Genomic DNA, 17,322 nt, shown 5'->3' on the forward strand with positions numbered 1-17,322 from the left:
CAGTAAAATGCATTTAAGATGCTAGGATAACTGGAATGAAGAATAGGATATGTACCTCCTTCTATATATAGCACATGGTTAGAACTGTGTTAGCATTTAAAATAGCCACAAATAAAAGAATACAACAGGATGTTCTTATTAAAAATTCCAGCACTATCCTGATGATTGGAGTGCTCTGTAGCTCCTAGTGTGGCATACTTTTTCTCCCCATGTAACAGTGCTTTTCTATACCTGACTAGACAAGCAACTGTGCCCCCAATCTTTTGCAAGCTATGTATGGTCATATGTACTATAGGACAATCATAGTACATATTTCTTCATTTGCAGAGGAAAAAATCAAACTGACTTTCTTCTTCTGTTATCAGCCGTTCAGAGAAGAGTTACATGGTTAGCCTGAAAACTGACAATAAATTTAAATAAATGAACTTAATTTGTTTTTTCTCTTAGCTGTTTTAAGGATAGCTATATTTTGTACTTCATGAAAACACAGCAATGAAAAAGGAAAATTAAGACAATAATCATTTGCATATTAAAATTTAACTGTAATTTATATAGTTATAGTTATACGGTATATTATTCAAATTCAAAACCACAAACCCAACTTCAGGCTTCTTAAGTGGTACACACATCAGACTGGGGGAGGAACAATGTAACGACACAAAGTTATCTTAAACTGAAAAACTTGTAGGAAATCTTCAACTAAATAGTTTCCTGTAATTTTCTTCCTGCATTTTGATTCTTTTGTTATTTGTGTTGTTACAATAAATAAGAATCAGGTAAATTTTTGAAGCTTGACTATAAAAATCAGGTAAATTTTAGAAGCCTGACTATAAAATGCAATGGTAGTTTGTATAAGTGCAACCAAAGAGCCTCTGAAATCATACTGCCCCAACTGGATGATTAATAACCATGGTTCTTTCTTCTATTGTAAAAATGTCAGTGAACAGAATCGCACAAGAGACCTATCAGTACTCAGTGCTGAAATAAATCAGGTTCTCTACTACAACACCTTGGTGAAGCCATTAGACCTCTATAGAATGTCTAAAATATATCATATGAGTAAAGGGTGCATATTAGCAGTCAACATTAAGTCAGCTTTGATTTATCAATATAAAAGTTGACATGAAGATTTTGGAGGAGACTGGTGACCATTACTTTTCCTCAAGTTTTAAAATTTATTTCAATTCATCCTATCACTTTCTGATGTATGTCATTTGCTTTCCTATCAACTGAAACACATAAGTATGGTAAATATATGCCATTATACATTAGTGTTACCATTCTAAAAATGCAGATAGTGCTCATACACGGTTACTGTATAATACAAGGAACTGGACTTATATGAAGAAGGAAAAGAAAATCCTGTACTGAGAGACAGACTTTGTACACCTCTGGCATAACTCTGCTGCTGCAACTATAGTAGTAAAATTCTTCTTGTGAACATTAATCCATAAGCTTTTTGAGGAGTTGCATTAATTTAACTATATCAGTAAAATTATACCAGTAAATTCTTTTGTATATCAATCTTAGATATGTACAATAAGGTGATTTTCCTCCTTTTATACCAAAACCAGCCTAAATATTTTCTGCCCTAGTATAAAGCTCATTAGCAGTCTAGAGGTTCTAGACTCTTTCATTATAGCATTTGCTCTACCCACAATTGTCTGTGAACATGTTGGAAATAACAAACATGTTCATAAAGTCTCCTTAATCTACTTCCTAGGTGAAGGTGATGATAGTAAACCCTACTGAGATTATTTTAAATTGAAAGATAGGTACTATTCAATAATAATCCATTTACAAAAGATGCTGTAAAGGCAAATAATGTACTCAGAACATCAAACAGTAGAATGTACACTCCAAAATAATACAAAAAGCTACATATTCTATGTAACTATTGACCTCACATCCTGACCAGTTTTTAGCTCTGAGAAACAGAACCATGGTTCAGAGAAATATCACAAAAAAAATCATTATAGGGAATGAAATATTTTTAGAAAACTATAATTGAGATATTAGAACTTTGTTATGTAAGCGGAACCAAAAACACATAAATAAAAAAGTCAGTAGTGTGGAATGACAGATTTCTGAGCTCTTACTTCCCTCTCCTATTAAAGGACAAAGCAAAATCATGCAGATCATAAACTCTCATGATTTGGTTGTGTATATGAGTCTAATAGTTCTTAAAGAGTTTTCTTAAAGAATCTAGGGGATCTTAGCCTCTTTTGTTAAGGAAAAAAAAAAGAAAACATTTATCATTGTTGGGAAGATAAACCTCAACACATAACCTAGGCATACTGGTAACAGCTCAGAAAAAAAAAAAAAGGGGGGCAATTTGTTAATCTGCAAAAAAAATCTCATGACTTGAAGATAACATGAGCTATTCGATTCATTAATGTAATTATTTGGAACTGCTTATAAAACAGAAATTTCACTATTCTTTGGCGGGACTTGCTGCTAAATAAAATACTGGGAGGAAGAGGTTAGCAGGAGTCCAAGAAGGCTGGAACATTTAGAACAACAAAGTGGATGTCGAAAAGTGGTACCAGATGTTATTAGATAAAAAAGAAAGGACACAAGATTCAGCATACAAACCAGCCCTTTTTCAGAGCCCTTTTTCACCCATTTTCCGAGGTCAGATTTACAGAGGTGTTTAGTTGCACCACGGGTGAGATCCATATGAATTCCACACATAAATATAGATATAAGTGCCTGCCGATGGGTATCCTGGGAGACCAAGCCTGTCAGACGCTCGGCACAGCTCTCGGGAACCTCAAACAGGAGCGAGGGAAACCAGCCCACGCTGCAAGCCGAGGCTTGGGAACTAAATTTCAACATCCTGTCCCATTTTCCCCGGCATTCTTCCGCTTTCAGATGGGAAATACATTCAGAGTTAGAAGAGGTGCACTGCAGTGAATCTGCAGCGCATCAGGCAAAAGGAATTTTATGTAATTTATCAGTAAAAAAGACTGTGCCCTGGACAGCTCCCCCAACTGCAACCTTAAAAGAAAGGTGAAAGGAAACTTGTGTGTGATGTGCACAGATCTCAGAGTTTATAATTACTTTTAGGACATCTCAGAAGCTCATTAATCTATTTTCAAGGGTTTTAACAATTTTTTAAAAAATACGTTTTATATATAGCATACACAATATTTTAAAATCTATTTTTTAAATCTTCTAACTACTTATGGCATATTAATTTTCAACTAATAGCAGGAGGCCATGCCTGGTCCTAGAATGTTTTCAACATTCATTTCAGGAAAATATCACCTATGAAAAACTAGCTTTTATTAGCATATTAAAAAAATCCCTTGCTGTCTCGAAACATATGATTTTCAGGATAATGAGGGTAGGCTGGCTCGACAATGTTTTTATCTAAGAAAGCTCCAAAAATAAAGGAAACATTGGGGGGTGAGGTAGGGGGATGGGGCGTGGAATCTTTTTCGCAAAATGTAAAACCTGTTTCAACAGGTTATACCTTTCTTTTTCCAGGCTACAGCAATGTGTTCTAAGGCCTCAGAAAGCAGCGAGCCAGTTGTCCCACTTACGCAGCACAACATGACTCAAGCAATCTGATGGGAAGTGTCCAAATGCAGGAAATCATGTAAGAAATCTGACACCGACAGCATGCCCCTAAGAATTCTGTAAAAGATTTAAACTTCCCTGAACGCATCCCCTGACCTTGGTACATTCTTTCACCTTGCTAAAAGTGCATCCCTGGCAGCTGAGTTGACAGTTAAACCCCACACAAAATGCTTGTCATCTACAGAGTTTAGAGGATGAGCAACCACCAAATGCACTTTCTTACTTTTCCAGAATGGTTTAGACTTTCTCTCGGGATTAATCTTCAGGGATGGCTGAGCTACAGCATTTTGTACACGTGACGAAGGATAGAAAAATTCTACGCTACTCCAGTGTGGGGGCTATTGTTATCCTCATTCTGGGTGCACGCGGTGTCAACTTGCGCCCAGTGTATGTTCAGACTGCACAAGACAACTCATCTGCCTTGCGTTGGCTCCATGAGTTCCTCGGACCATAAACCAGCATCTCCTTTGGCTGGTTTTGACATTTACCTATGGAAAACTCTCGCAGTTCTGATGTAGTAAGAGGACAATATCTCTTTCTAGGGGATTTCCACAAAACACTGACATCTGGACTCAAGTGAAATTCCCAGAAGTTGGTTGTTCATTCTTCTAAATCAAGAGAGCAGCATCAGAACAGAGGATTTCAATTGCAATGAAAAAAAGCTCGGTATCAAGAAAGTGGCCACATACTTAGAAGAACTATCTAAATTCAAAATTCAACACTTTGGCAAATAATGAGTTTCAAGGCAAATGTTTTCTTTGCATTTCAGACTGTAAAATGAGGTACAGCTGTAAACTACGTGAAAGAGTCTGTGCTCTGAGTACCCTGAGCTTTTTTCAGGATGCTGACTGCACATGAAGTACTGTAACGTTAAATACTCAGTGGCACTCCGGCTTGTAGCTTATCAATAGTCTCCTGGTTTTAGGAGTAAGTTGAGACTTTGCTGAGCAAATTTCACTGCATATATCTGATAAACTTACGTCATATCCACTGTTACGGATTCCACGTCTAGGTCTTTCTCGAGTCACTAGAAGATCCATCTCAGTTTCTCCTGGGCTAGGACTGTTCAAAGACTGCCTGCTTCTGTATACTGAGTTCTTCATCGGTTGCCTAGAAAACACGAAACAAGAAAACAGTAAAACAAAAAGAAAACAAGAAAAATGACAGGCAGCAGTTTTCAATGCTTACCTTTATTCTAAAATGATGAGGTTTGTCAAAATGCCACTTTATTATAGGATATTCTTTCTATGTATATGGAAGTGCTAGAAATCAGTAACATTATTAAGAGATCATTAATTTTGTTTACTATTAAAGAAAATAAAGCTATGTAAAAGACACGGACATCATATGTGGGAGCTTATCAGATGAAATACATCCCAAGAAGGTATCAGAACCCTTTTAACCTCAGTTGACATGATTCAAATTCATAAAAACTAAATAGGTGCTATTATCAAAAAATAATAGGACCTCCCACACACTCAGATGGGGAGCAGAGATTTTGGTTGCTGATCCTGCGCAACGAGAAGTGGAATAATGCTCCAGTGAAACAAACACCCAGCAAAGTGAACAGGAAGAGAAGACAGGAGTGGGAGGGAAGTGCTTGCAAGATGCTGGTTTTAGATAGCCAGTTTGGTAACTGGCCACAACTTTGTCAGAGATCTGCACTCCCTGGAATTAAACTGCTTCCAGCGTAGCGCTGGGCAAAGGCATCCCTAGGCATTGAGCTTTCACCACTGTGTGCTCAGAAGCAAGGGGAGGCAAATGTAATAGAAAGAGCATATAACTCAATATCCAAAATACCCTGTAATCTTGCCAACGCAACCATTTCTTCCCTTGTTACTGGTTATACAAAACCAAATATAGCATTCCTCTGAAAGATACAGAATATATCTGTACATAAACTCTTCAGGAGTGGTTGCGAAATTGTGATATAGGAACTTCATGCTTCATCAAGCCACGTCTTTTAAGAAGGCTATATCTAAACCAGAAAAGTTTAGAAGATGTTGTTCTCATAGTGTATCTGGCCATTGGTTGTTTTCTTGCATATCCCAGAGAAGCGCTCCTCCCATGGTAGATCAATAACAGATCGAATAATGGCATGCCAGTTTCATTTATTAATACAGTAATTACAGTGCTGTTAGAGCCTGATATCAAGTTGTATTTGCCTAGTCATGCTATTTTTCTGCTTTGTGCAATTATTCCATTCAAAATATTGGAAGTAGATCAGGTCATCTAATGTGTCTGCGCGTTGCTCATTTTGCACAGGAGACCTGACAATGTCCATCATGAAGTAAGAGAAGTTGCACGATTATGTCTGAATTCACGCTTTCAGTCCCCATTTGCAAGGTAAGATTTACACCTGAATACTTGCGTCGTGCTATCAGATGGATCCCCAACACGAGCTGGGGCCTGCTGGACCAGCCCTGGTCGCTGTGCTCAGCAGCCAATAGTAAGAGATATAGCAAAGGTGTAACGACACAGATTTTGAAGTGACCTGCTTCTTCAGCGTCTGCGCTTCGGTCAGATGGACAACTATCCATACCTGCCGGGATATACTGTCCCTTCGTCTGGCACTTGAAGCCAGCAGTTCTCAACTAACCCTCACAGACTGACTGAAAACGTACACTCATTCCTTGTTTTCCCACGGTTGTCTCGGGTAGCTAGTACTACTCAAGCAGTGATGTTGTGGTAAAGTTGCGTGTCCACAACATGTTTTTGCTCAGTTGTTCATGCGAAAGTAAAAACATCCTTAGTGTATCACGTTCATCCAAGTACATTTTTACATTAGAAAAGTTCAAAAATGGCAAGCATTTTTTGCCCTTCAATCAAATCTTGGCAAAAGATTGCTGCTGTGGTTCAAAACAGTGGCAGGATGATTTTGAGGCTACAGCAAGGGAGGGTTTCAAAGGCAATAAACATCAGTCAGAGCACAACAGCCTTTCAGCCATGACTGAAACTTGTGGGAATCAGAGAAGAGCTGAAAGCAGAAATTTGGAAGGGGGCTATTGAAGGGAGACGACTTGGCTGACTTTTCCGACATTCTCCTACGTTTGCCAGGTAACTTGAGAGAAAATGCAATCTTGTGCTAAGATCTGACTGAAGGCCAAAAAATGCTTTTATTAAAGCTAAGTGAGCCTGTGGCCTGAACTGATTACAAAGAGATCTACTACAATATTTGAGATATTGAAAAGCCTAGGACCATTTCTGTAAGTGACATAAGAGGAAACCACATGAAGTAACCTGTTCCATTCAGCAATTATAAAGACTTCATGGTTTAACATCTCAAGAACCATCAACGAAATGAAAAGACAACACAGTCCAAATGAATTCACTGATAAGAAATAGTTGTCCAGATATTACAGATTTGGTTAACAGAACTTTTTGCCTTGACAGATTTGAGCAGCAGAAACTGGTTGCAGAGATCCAGAAAGACAGACATTTACAAGATCTGACAGGATAAAAGGTAGGACAACAAAATAATCATTTCACACTTCTGATTAAACTAAGTACTCAGGCATGTACTTAATTTTAAGGCAACTTTCAAAAACTTCTGTGTGACTATAAATCACAAATCTCCATGCATGTTTGAAAGTCCCAAATGCACTGCCAAAGCAGAAGACAAGAGAAGGTTTTGCAATAAATTTCCCTATAAAAATAATATTGAATAAATTAAAGTGTCTTATCTTATTTCTTCCAAGACTATACTGTCGGTATTACATGGGGAACTAGGTTATGCCAAGGCTAATCAGATCTGACAGTCTTTATGTTCCTACATTAAAGGTCTCTAAAATTTCATGCATGTTTTACAATAGGTCCATAAATACTCAGTTGATGCAGCTGTGATATATTTTCTAAGGGATTCAAATATATAGCTAATACATGCAAATTCTTGACCTGATTACAAACTATTAAAGAAAATCCCAGAATAGTGCATATCATCAGTAGGGTCTTAAAAATTGCCTTGAGATTGCCAATTAGCTCATTTAAGAAAGTTTTACTAATGAGAAAGGAGGTATGAACACTAACAACTGGCATTCAAATGGGTTAGCAAGTGCCTTCTGGGAACACAACTGGAACATTTTAAAACATGGATTTTATGGTACAGAAGACTCAAAGGTACTAAGAGCACAAAGCTGTTTGTTCCTGAACAAATAAAATTATTTAGTTTTGTAAATCACTTTTAAATACAATTTAAAACAAATTCAAAATGTAAAGGTGATCTTGAGTAATGTAATCAACTGCATCTTTATTTTTCTGATATATTTTGAAAATGCTGTAATAATGTGATTTAAGTTAGTGGAATATATACAAAACAGAAAAGAGTGGAATAGACCTTTTCCCTAGAAACTTTGAGACCTTTGACTTACTCCAAAATGATATTAAAAAAAAATTCAGTTTTTAATTTCTGTAACTATAATGATATAAACAATGATTCAAAGCAGAAAATGTTAGAAATCAAATCTTTTCAATTTTATGCTAACCTAGATTGCTTTAAAAGCAATTTTATTTCATTATGGACATACAAGTGTATTGATTCATTTATCAGCAACCAAAACCCACATTACCTTGTAGTATTATTCAAGGTTTTCCTCCAGCAGTATGCCACTTTAGCCATCTTATTTTTAGTTAGAAAAACGAAGACAATAATGCTGTCATGTGTGTTGCAGCATATCAAGTTCATTTCCAGGTCTTAGACTGGAAATTTTAGCATAGTCTTTAGAATTAGTTTGTCTGCAAACATCTGCAACATCCGTGAAGTTCATTAAATGCTTTGTGGCTTAACAGGAAGTGCATCAGAAATGGTTCTTCTCTCTTCCTGTGTAGGGACATAGACTATATATTTAACAAGTAAATCTGGCAGTCAGCCTTTTATGGTTCAGCTACACAATGAAATCATTCCTCTGCAGCAGTATACCTGCCTTCAAGCAGTTTATATCATGCCAGTGATCACCATCTCAAATAGACTATGACAGGTTTACACAACACATCAGAAAACACACAGGAAAAAACGTATTCTGGGACCTTTCAGCACATTGGCACATGAACAAACAAACATCAGTATATTTAACAAAAAGCAGATGGCTAGCATTAAAGCTTCATGTGTAATGTTTTAAACATTTCCTACATGGCATACGACACATAATAAACATCCAAAATAATGCCTCAGTCCTTCACTGTATGTACAGCACACAGTCATATCAATGTTTCTGCTGTTCCATCTATATCTTCTGGACAGACTGTGCAGACAGAGCCAGACTCCTGTGTACTGAGGGTTCAGCATCTTACCTGTTCAGTGCACTTGGAGCAATTTATTTCTCCCTCACTGGAAAACTGCACGAGGAAATGATGCCCCAGACCCTCCAGCGAGGACATAACATACAGTTAAGTCAGCATCTTTTTTCTTCATTGACCAGTGCAACCCTGGGAAACGGCCCATCAAGGGCAGTATCCCTCAGTCATTTAACTCTAGACCTATAGAAGTTCATCTCATCACAGCTTTTGCCCATATTCTGAGCCAACACTGCTTTTATATTTCCCATCACAGTCTTTTTTCATCTCTGTACCCCAAGGGTATTGCTGAAGTTGCACTGTGTGCAAAGACTGTGTCACCACCAACGCTTTGATTGCAGTCATGATTTACGCTTATAGGAAAACTTTGGTCTGAACTTTCCAGGAGATGGGATGCAAGATTGCACCTCCAGGCATGAGGGCCATTTCCAGAGGAAATGTATTTCAGTATTGCTTTTCCTCTCATGGATCAACTGCTGCTGGTCCCTGATTACAGTAAGAACCAGAGCCCTTGTGGGGTGAGGCGCAATGGCAAACACACTCTTATAATCTTTCACACCTCTACCACCCGTAAGGAAGCAGAATCTGCATACTGTGCCTTTCCTGGGGTAGGACTGGTGTGGTCTCCTCTTTTCAGTATGTCAACTCGTGTTTCAGAGAGCGCCAGCAGCAGAGCAGGTCCACCCACCCACAGCAGGCTCAGGCAGAATCAGCATGTACACTCCCCTCTCGTTTCTAAAATGGGGAAATGAATGCTACTGGTGTGCCATCCTCAAGAGACAGGGAAGCGTTAATCAAACATTAGTACTGTTATACAATATGCCAGCTTCACGTCACAGATGAGCAAACCATGAATTTCTCCGTTAAAGGCACAGGAAGATCACCAGTAACAGGTACACACACAACCTTACAGATACTTTCCCCGCAGGACTTGCTGAAATACATGGACAACGTACTGGTTGTGTTATCTTATGCCTACTGCAATACTTATATTCAGGTAAAAATAATGACAAAATAACAACACCACTGAACTTTGCAAAAGAACAAGTTCAGATGCTAACTTCCTGGCTTAAGTCCACTCTTAGTATTACCAAAAACATCACTAGCACTTTTTTTTTTTTATTTACCTTACTTGAAAAATGACTCAGAAGAACTTGCAACTGTCCCTTCCCTTATTTTTTTTATTTTCCATTTCTTTCTTTTTAACCACAGTGAAGCTTTACCAGATGACATACCTTCATAAATAATTATGGGTTATATGAATTTTCTCCATAAAGCAGAAGGGACCAGCTGACCATACGACAAACAGTTGGGTCCTTAAGCATGGCCCCTTTGATTTCCTACAACCCCTGGACATCAACTGTCCTCCCAGATGAACAACTGCATATAAAAAGTCTCACCTGTTCTTAGGCTCAGCAAACGGAGACGAGACATCTGCATCTGGATCCAAAATGTGGTCAAGTTCTTTCTGGTTTTTCTCATACATCCTTTTTCTCTCTGTCAGCCCCTTGTTGTTATCAACCTGAGGGAAATCATAGTACCCCTTCCTCTTGGCTTTCAAGCGCAGTTTGTTGCGGTAATGTTCTATATCGGACTTCTGCTTCAAAGCCTTGTTCATCTAAAAGGCAAAAAGACGTTTAAAGGATGGTGCTGGGCTGGCTACTTCCAAACAATATTGTCAGACTGTGTTTGATGCACTGCATGTGTCATTTTACAGAGCGTGTTTTGTACCACACCGTGCCATCTGTAAGCAGCGAGGAACTGCAAGTGAACAGAGTCGCTGCATTTTTATGGCTTGGCAGATGGTTAAATAATTTTAGCCTAAAAACTATGTACCATTACAACAGTGACTCAGATACACCCACTGAAGAAAAACACTGATGATGTTAGCCAATTGTCGTGACCCAACACCGTGCTTGCTTTTGAGCACCACAGGGAGAATTCACCGATGAAAACTCTTCTAGGGTCCCATAAGTACAGAGACATCGCTCCTGACTACACAAAACCTTAAATAAGTCATCACTGATGGCTGGGGAAGAATTCCAGTGAAATATCATCATATATTCCTTTTATTTATATGCTTCCTTACAAATCTGTTATGGGCCTCTGTCAGAGACAGGATCCTTAAATAAATGGCTGTTTGGTCAGACCTGGTACAGGTCAGATCCCATGGACACTCCTAAAGTGTTGAGAAAACTTCCCTCCTGCTTCAAATTGTCAGTTATATGGAAATGAGCAATTTATTTGGGCTTTGTGCTTCCAGAGTCAAATTCTACAGTCTTCTCTCAAATTTCAAGAAATGGATGTACAAGAGAGCACAGAGCACTGGGAGTGCCATCCTGTTGACTTACAGAAAATAGATGCTGAAATCTAAATAAACCTTTCTCTGAGTTTGGAGACACAAGAGGGCTTAAAACATAAGTACAAAAGGGAGCATGACAGACCGCTCTGACGCAGGCCCACCTGGGAAGCCTGATGACACTCTTTTACTGGGTCTCTGGCAGCAGCCCTCCCTGTTGCTTTTAAACAGCATCAGGGAGATTCTGGCTGATCTTTACATGACTGTTGCAGTGAGAGTTTGCAAACAAGACACCTCTCCAGCTTGTCCCCATCATGTTTAACAACTATATAAAAGCCTCAGTCCTTTGTAAATGGACCAGTGTTGATTAAATCTACATAAAAACATGAATAATCATACAAGTATTGGAGCTGAAGTGTGATTTTTTGGCCAGCACCTGGATCAGATGCTTATGCCATCCCCACTTTGCTCCCATGAAATAACTGCACCCTCTGTTGCATCCCTTCTTGCTCTGAATGAGATGTGTTGCTCAGTACATAAGGAGCAGCTTGGCACCCAGACGATCTATATACATTTCCATGCTCAGCCGCAGAATTCATGTAGACAAAGATCTTATTCTGCTCTCTGTCTTCACTACTCATTTTGTTAAAACAAATATGATAGGAAAGAAGGATATTGGGAAGGTCGGAATATAGAAAATGTCCTCTTTCGAGGTCGCATGCATTCATAGGTGCATTGTCAAAGAACAGATCTTAAATTCTCAGACTTTGGAGCCCACAATGCTAATGGGACTTTATATAGCATCAGGGTGAAAAGCTCCTACCAGTCCTCAACTCTAATGGGCTTAAGATTGTTCCACCTGTCGATGTAGCCAAGGAAACAGCTGGAGACATTATCAGAGAGTCCTTACCTCTCCATTAATGATGGCAGATTCCTGGCTCCTATCTGATGCAGCATGAACAGCAGGTAGTGCCACGGGTTTGATAGCTATCAGTTGTACCGATCCAGAAGAGGTGTCGAAGGGGTCAATGGCAGATTTGGCGATGTTATCAAAGAGAATGCCTCCTTCCTCTTCATCACTTACAGGCACTAAAGCACATCAGACTTATTCAGCATAAAGACACAGATATTTTTACTGCATGTTCAAGGTGAAATTCAGTGAGCACATGCTTTAGATTAATGATGTGCTCAGTACACTCAAGCAGCAGACCTGGGAGACCTTTACACTGGAAAAAAATCCCATTAGATTACAGATAACATTATGCATTCAAAGGATTATCTGGCACTCCCCCAAAGAAGGTTGATTTCCAATCTGCACTAATAAGATGGAAAAAAAGGAGAAAAAGAATGACACAGAAAATTGTATGAAAATGACAATGAAAGTCAAAGTACATGTTTTCCTAGGTTTCACATGGAAAAGACATTATATGCGTGCACACACACACATCTCCCCAGGCCAAGGCATCAGTAGTTACACCTGATCTAACCCAAGACTGCAGCTTTTTTGGTGCCTGACACTGCAAGAGCATGGGCATTCTCAAAATTTGAAAAATAAACCTACTGATTTTAGCAAAAGTTATTAAAGCTAAAAATGCCATCTGTTAAAATGAAAGCATTACTGTTGTGTGTTAAAACATGCTTAAGAAACTGATGGTGTCCAAGTTTACGGGTTTTTTTTGCTTTGCAAAGCAGTACCTCAGGTGGCTGTAAAGTTAACCATTAAAATTTCTTAAAAGACAGGAGAAGGGTTCTGAAAATCCTCAAAATTAAATGGTGTGGTGAAGCATCTTTAGTTTTAGATTTCTATTTAAATGGATAACTTTCACATACAATCAGGCCCTTTCTCCTCCAAATTTTGTTTGTAAACCTACATCACCTTGTCAAGCTGTTCAATCTTAAACCTTTTATCCTCATTTTGGAATAAAAGAATGACTCTAAAGCACGAGCACAAATTCTACAAAGAGATCCTTGCAAACATTTTTGAATAATTATGCTATTAGAAGGAAGAATGTTTGCTCCATCTCCTAACTGACAGGAGCGGAGATCCTCTGCTAAAGAACAAAGAGGCCTGCTCTAAATTTATTTCCTCTGAAAATATACTCTGGTTTAATATTTATCACTGCACAAATTACAATGGACTTGTATAAACTCAGCAGTTTAGACAGCAAATGATTTTGGTAAGAAAATATTTGACAGTGGTAACATAAAATATGAACCCACTGAGTAAGCTTATTATCTTTCTGTCTGTACTCAGTGTGGTCTGGAGTTGACACTACTTGAGCTTTTCAGAAATATATGGGTTAAATCACTTTATCATTAAATATTGTCTGTCCAGCTCCACAGAACTGTCCAAATACGATAGAGTCTTTAGCGGGTCTGAAATCCCCTCATCCCTCCTGGGGTTGTTCAAACACTCTGAAATCATACGCTCACCAGAGCGAGCGGATCACAAGCCTGCCTCACTGAAACTAACTGCCGGACTCCCACTGACGACCACGCCGCCAGGACACCACACCAGCAAAATCAGATGAACGAAGAGATACTTGCCTGTCACAGACCGCACTTCAACAGGAAGGCATTTACATTACAGTGAGTATAAAAGTGAAGCATAGATGTTCTTCCCTGGGGGCATTTTGAATCATTTCAGTTCTCACGTAAGTCACCAGACGCAGTTCTGGAAGATGGGTCTTGTCTGTAATTCACCACCAAAACTTCCACACTACCCTAAGAAGGTACCGCCATTATGACATGACTATCTCCAAGAGAGAAAAAGGTTGTCTGAATTGTATTTTTCACCGAAAAAGATGGTCTCTCATGATGATTACAGCTTAGGTGAGCCTGGATAGTATTTCATCTGCGGTCCAAGCACCAAGAAGCTGTAGAATCCCTTCTCCTTTGCCGCCTGTCTCAGCATTTGCCTGAGACAGGCATGCCCAAAAACCCTGGCTAAGCATCAACTTGCAAAACATGATTCTTTCCAAACATGCTCTGTGTACCCTCCTTCAAGTGGAAAGCACCAAGAAGAGCAGCTGCATTTCCACCCCAGTGTTTCCGAAGGACGGCGCTTGCTGAGACCTCAGCAGTGATCTCCAGGCACCCGCGGAGAGCACGACGAGCTACAGATGCGTGGGTTGTCTCCTCAGACCTCATTTCAGGATCAGAAACCAAGAGTTGCTTAATTAAACAGAATTCCTCTGGTTCAAAGACTCATTAAACAAAAGAAAAACTGAGGGTAAAGAGAATCAGGAATCACAGATGACAGCTACTTCTGATGTGGTACACTAACACCAAAGAGGAACCTCAACATCAGCCCTCTCATTGGTGAGCACATCTCCTGCAGTGCTATTGGCATGGAATTAATAGCCAAATGGGACTAAAAATTGGAAGTCTATTCCACCTTAGCTTAGCATTTGTTCATTAATTGGCATTTATAATATAAAAGCAGTTTTTTTCCCTTGCCCTTTTTTTCACTGATGAGTAATAAAGAATCTGTGATCTGCAGTTACTGGCATGCTGCTATAGTTTGCCTTGGCAGTGAACCATAAGCAAGTATTGTGGGAGTTGTATTATTTGCTCCTATCCATCTCTTTCTGAGAGAGTTTACAGCAAGCATTTGTAACACGATTGAACCACGGCAACCTCTAAACTTTAAAAAAACAAACCAGAGAAAATTGGGAGTCCTGGAGTGGTTTTTTCTGCTGTGTATCCCTTCCCCGGGCCAGTGCACCCATCCAAACACCTCAGCTGGGCGAGTAACTGACGGGCATGGGAAACTTCAGAAAACTGCCCAGATATTCTTTACAGTCACTCAAAATAAGAACACTTGCTTATTATAATTAGCAACACAGACTTAAAGCGATGCTTTTAATTGCTGTTTTTAAACAGATGCATCCCAACATTATTATGGATTCATTGTTCTACCCCTTTGCACTGTCTGCGTGCACATATAGCGAGACTTAGAAGTTCGGCGGCAGAAAAGGTCAAAAAACTGACTTAATCACCTACTTAACAGTAATTTCCCATCTCTGAAACACCTCATGCTAGATATCTCATGCCATATGATCCACTGAGATTGAATTACTCCTCCTAATATTCCTGTGACTGAAGTACATGAAGCTATATCCAAAGCAATCGTTTATTAAGGTTGAGTGCCAATTGCAGTGAAGATCAGCGTGGCACTGGGTTTTTGAAGAGCAGGACCACCACTGAAGCTTTATCTCCACATCACTACAGCTATTAGCATACAAGATTTGCTAGATGAAAGCTGCTTCAGGAATGCTAACCTCCAGTTTCAGTGCAGTTCCGCACCATTTCCAGCCGGCGATGCCAGCAGGTGGGGGTACCCACTGGTGCCACCAGTCCCCCAGCCAGCGCAACAGGGCTGTGGAACTCTAGCTTGGAACCGTTAAGATACAATTAGCCAGGTAGAATATTCTGGTTTTATCTAGTTACTAATTTATATTTAAAAAAAAAAAAAGGTTATACTTTGTCAGCCTAAGATTTCAATACGAAGGCCGCACAAGACTTCTTCTCCCTCTCTCTTTCCCTCCACCTTGTCTTTTCTCCCCTCTCCCAAATCAAAATACATTGGAAGGGAGAAAAGGAGGACTGAAATACTTACCTGTAAAAAAAGAGTACGGAAGTTTAAGTTACCTGTGGATCAGGACCTTACAGCAAAATACTTGAAACAAAGACATGTGCTGTCCTGCACAGAAGCAACCATTTGACTGATTTTGGAAGTCCTCAGAAAACAGAATGACATCAATGGAGAAAAACGCATAAAGCCAAAACCTAGGAAACACTCGCAAGGAGGCAGACATGCTCTGCCTTTTCTCAGGTCATTCAATGAAGCATTAAAAATTTTCAAAGACTTATTTTGTATGAAGGGAATGCAAACACATCTATTTGTAAACCTATAGTTTGACAAAGAGCAAACTATGCCACAGATCTAAAAGACTATCTCCTTAGGAAAGTGCCTGCCTATCAGTATTTCAAACAGAAATCCTGACTCCTGGATGTAAATTAATAATGGGGAAATAATTTTCATTTTAGAGAAACTATCTCTATATAGAAAAAAAATTAGAAATTTTCGACATCATGTAAATCATTCTATTGTCAGCTGGCTAACTCCAGGAAGGTATGAACAAGAGCTCTTAGCAATAAAACCCCATATGCTTCTGAAGGACTTTATAAGCCTATAACTAAAATACAAGTTTCCTAACATCAGTATCTGAACCTATTCGGGACTGAAATACCTCTCTATAAGATACTGCAGTGTAACAGAAAACATACTTATGTAAACACACACACACCCTTCCCAAAATACACCCAACTGTGAGACAGTGCAATTCCAAGCTTTTCAGGAACAGCACAAATATTATATTTTCAGAGAAGCAGATGGCTTACAGACTAATGGAAGCAGCTCATGATTCCTCCTGGATATTATTTTCTCATAGGTGAAATCTGCTAAATATCAGGCCACGTATCTGAGGTGTTGCAGTCCTGGCTTTGCCTGGGATCCTGAAATAAGAGTTACCTGAGCAGGTCATTTGAGATCTCTAAACTGGTATTTGCAGGGGTTTTTATGAAACTATATACATGGGGTGTCTACTCTTCTATTAGCTGCTTGTTTCGTTCACTTTATATGAAGGTTTCTTGTCCTTATAAGCAGAAGAAAGAATATCTCTCTGTGGTTATGTCTTCTCCTCAAACCACATCTGCCTCATCTATTTAAATATCAAAGTCTTTCAAAAAGAGACCATGTATTTCATAATGTTTGTAGAGAATCAATCCATCAGCCCCTATTCTTGGCTGGCACTTCTGTAATACCATCCTAAACATGTTAAATAATTAAAAAAAAATATTTAACTGACAAGGACGATGACTATACCAACAAGATAGGGAAGGCATGAGAACCTACAACGGAAGCCACTTCTTTAAGAAAGTAGTGCTCTGTGAGTTTAAAAAAGCTTTGCAGAAATAGTTTTCTGTTTGCACAATAAAACTGTACATTTGTCTTCTTCAATGCTGGCATGTTAGTGAAAGATCGCAACACCCAGACTGCCACTGGATCCGATGGCACAAACATCTACACAGTCTTTGCACTGTTGCTTGGATGAGAACTGCTGTCAGACTCAATTAGTGGCAGA

The 17,322-nt window shown here is 39.1% G+C and overlaps 1 protein-coding gene across 4 annotated transcripts in view; it reads right to left on the minus strand.

Annotated features, from left to right (window-relative positions):
* The window catches only part of KIAA1549L (KIAA1549 like), a 142,755-nt gene that overhangs the window by 26,831 nt on the left and 98,602 nt on the right, over nucleotides 1–17,322 (minus strand). For all 4 annotated transcript variants that reach the window (XM_069803961.1, XM_069803960.1, XM_069803962.1 and 1 more), the window contains exons 14-16: nucleotides 12,084–12,262; nucleotides 10,275–10,492; nucleotides 4,566–4,695 (exon numbers count right to left, since the gene is read on the minus strand). In XM_069803961.1, the coding sequence (XP_069660062.1) occupies nucleotides 4,566–4,695; nucleotides 10,275–10,492; nucleotides 12,084–12,262 (527 nt within the window). The remainder of the gene's footprint in view (nucleotides 1–4,565; nucleotides 4,696–10,274; nucleotides 10,493–12,083; nucleotides 12,263–17,322) is intronic.

Source organism: Haliaeetus albicilla, chromosome 16 (genome assembly GCF_947461875.1).
Source record: "Haliaeetus albicilla chromosome 16, bHalAlb1.1, whole genome shotgun sequence".
In the NCBI taxonomy this organism is placed as follows: Eukaryota; Metazoa; Chordata; class Aves; order Accipitriformes; family Accipitridae; genus Haliaeetus; species Haliaeetus albicilla.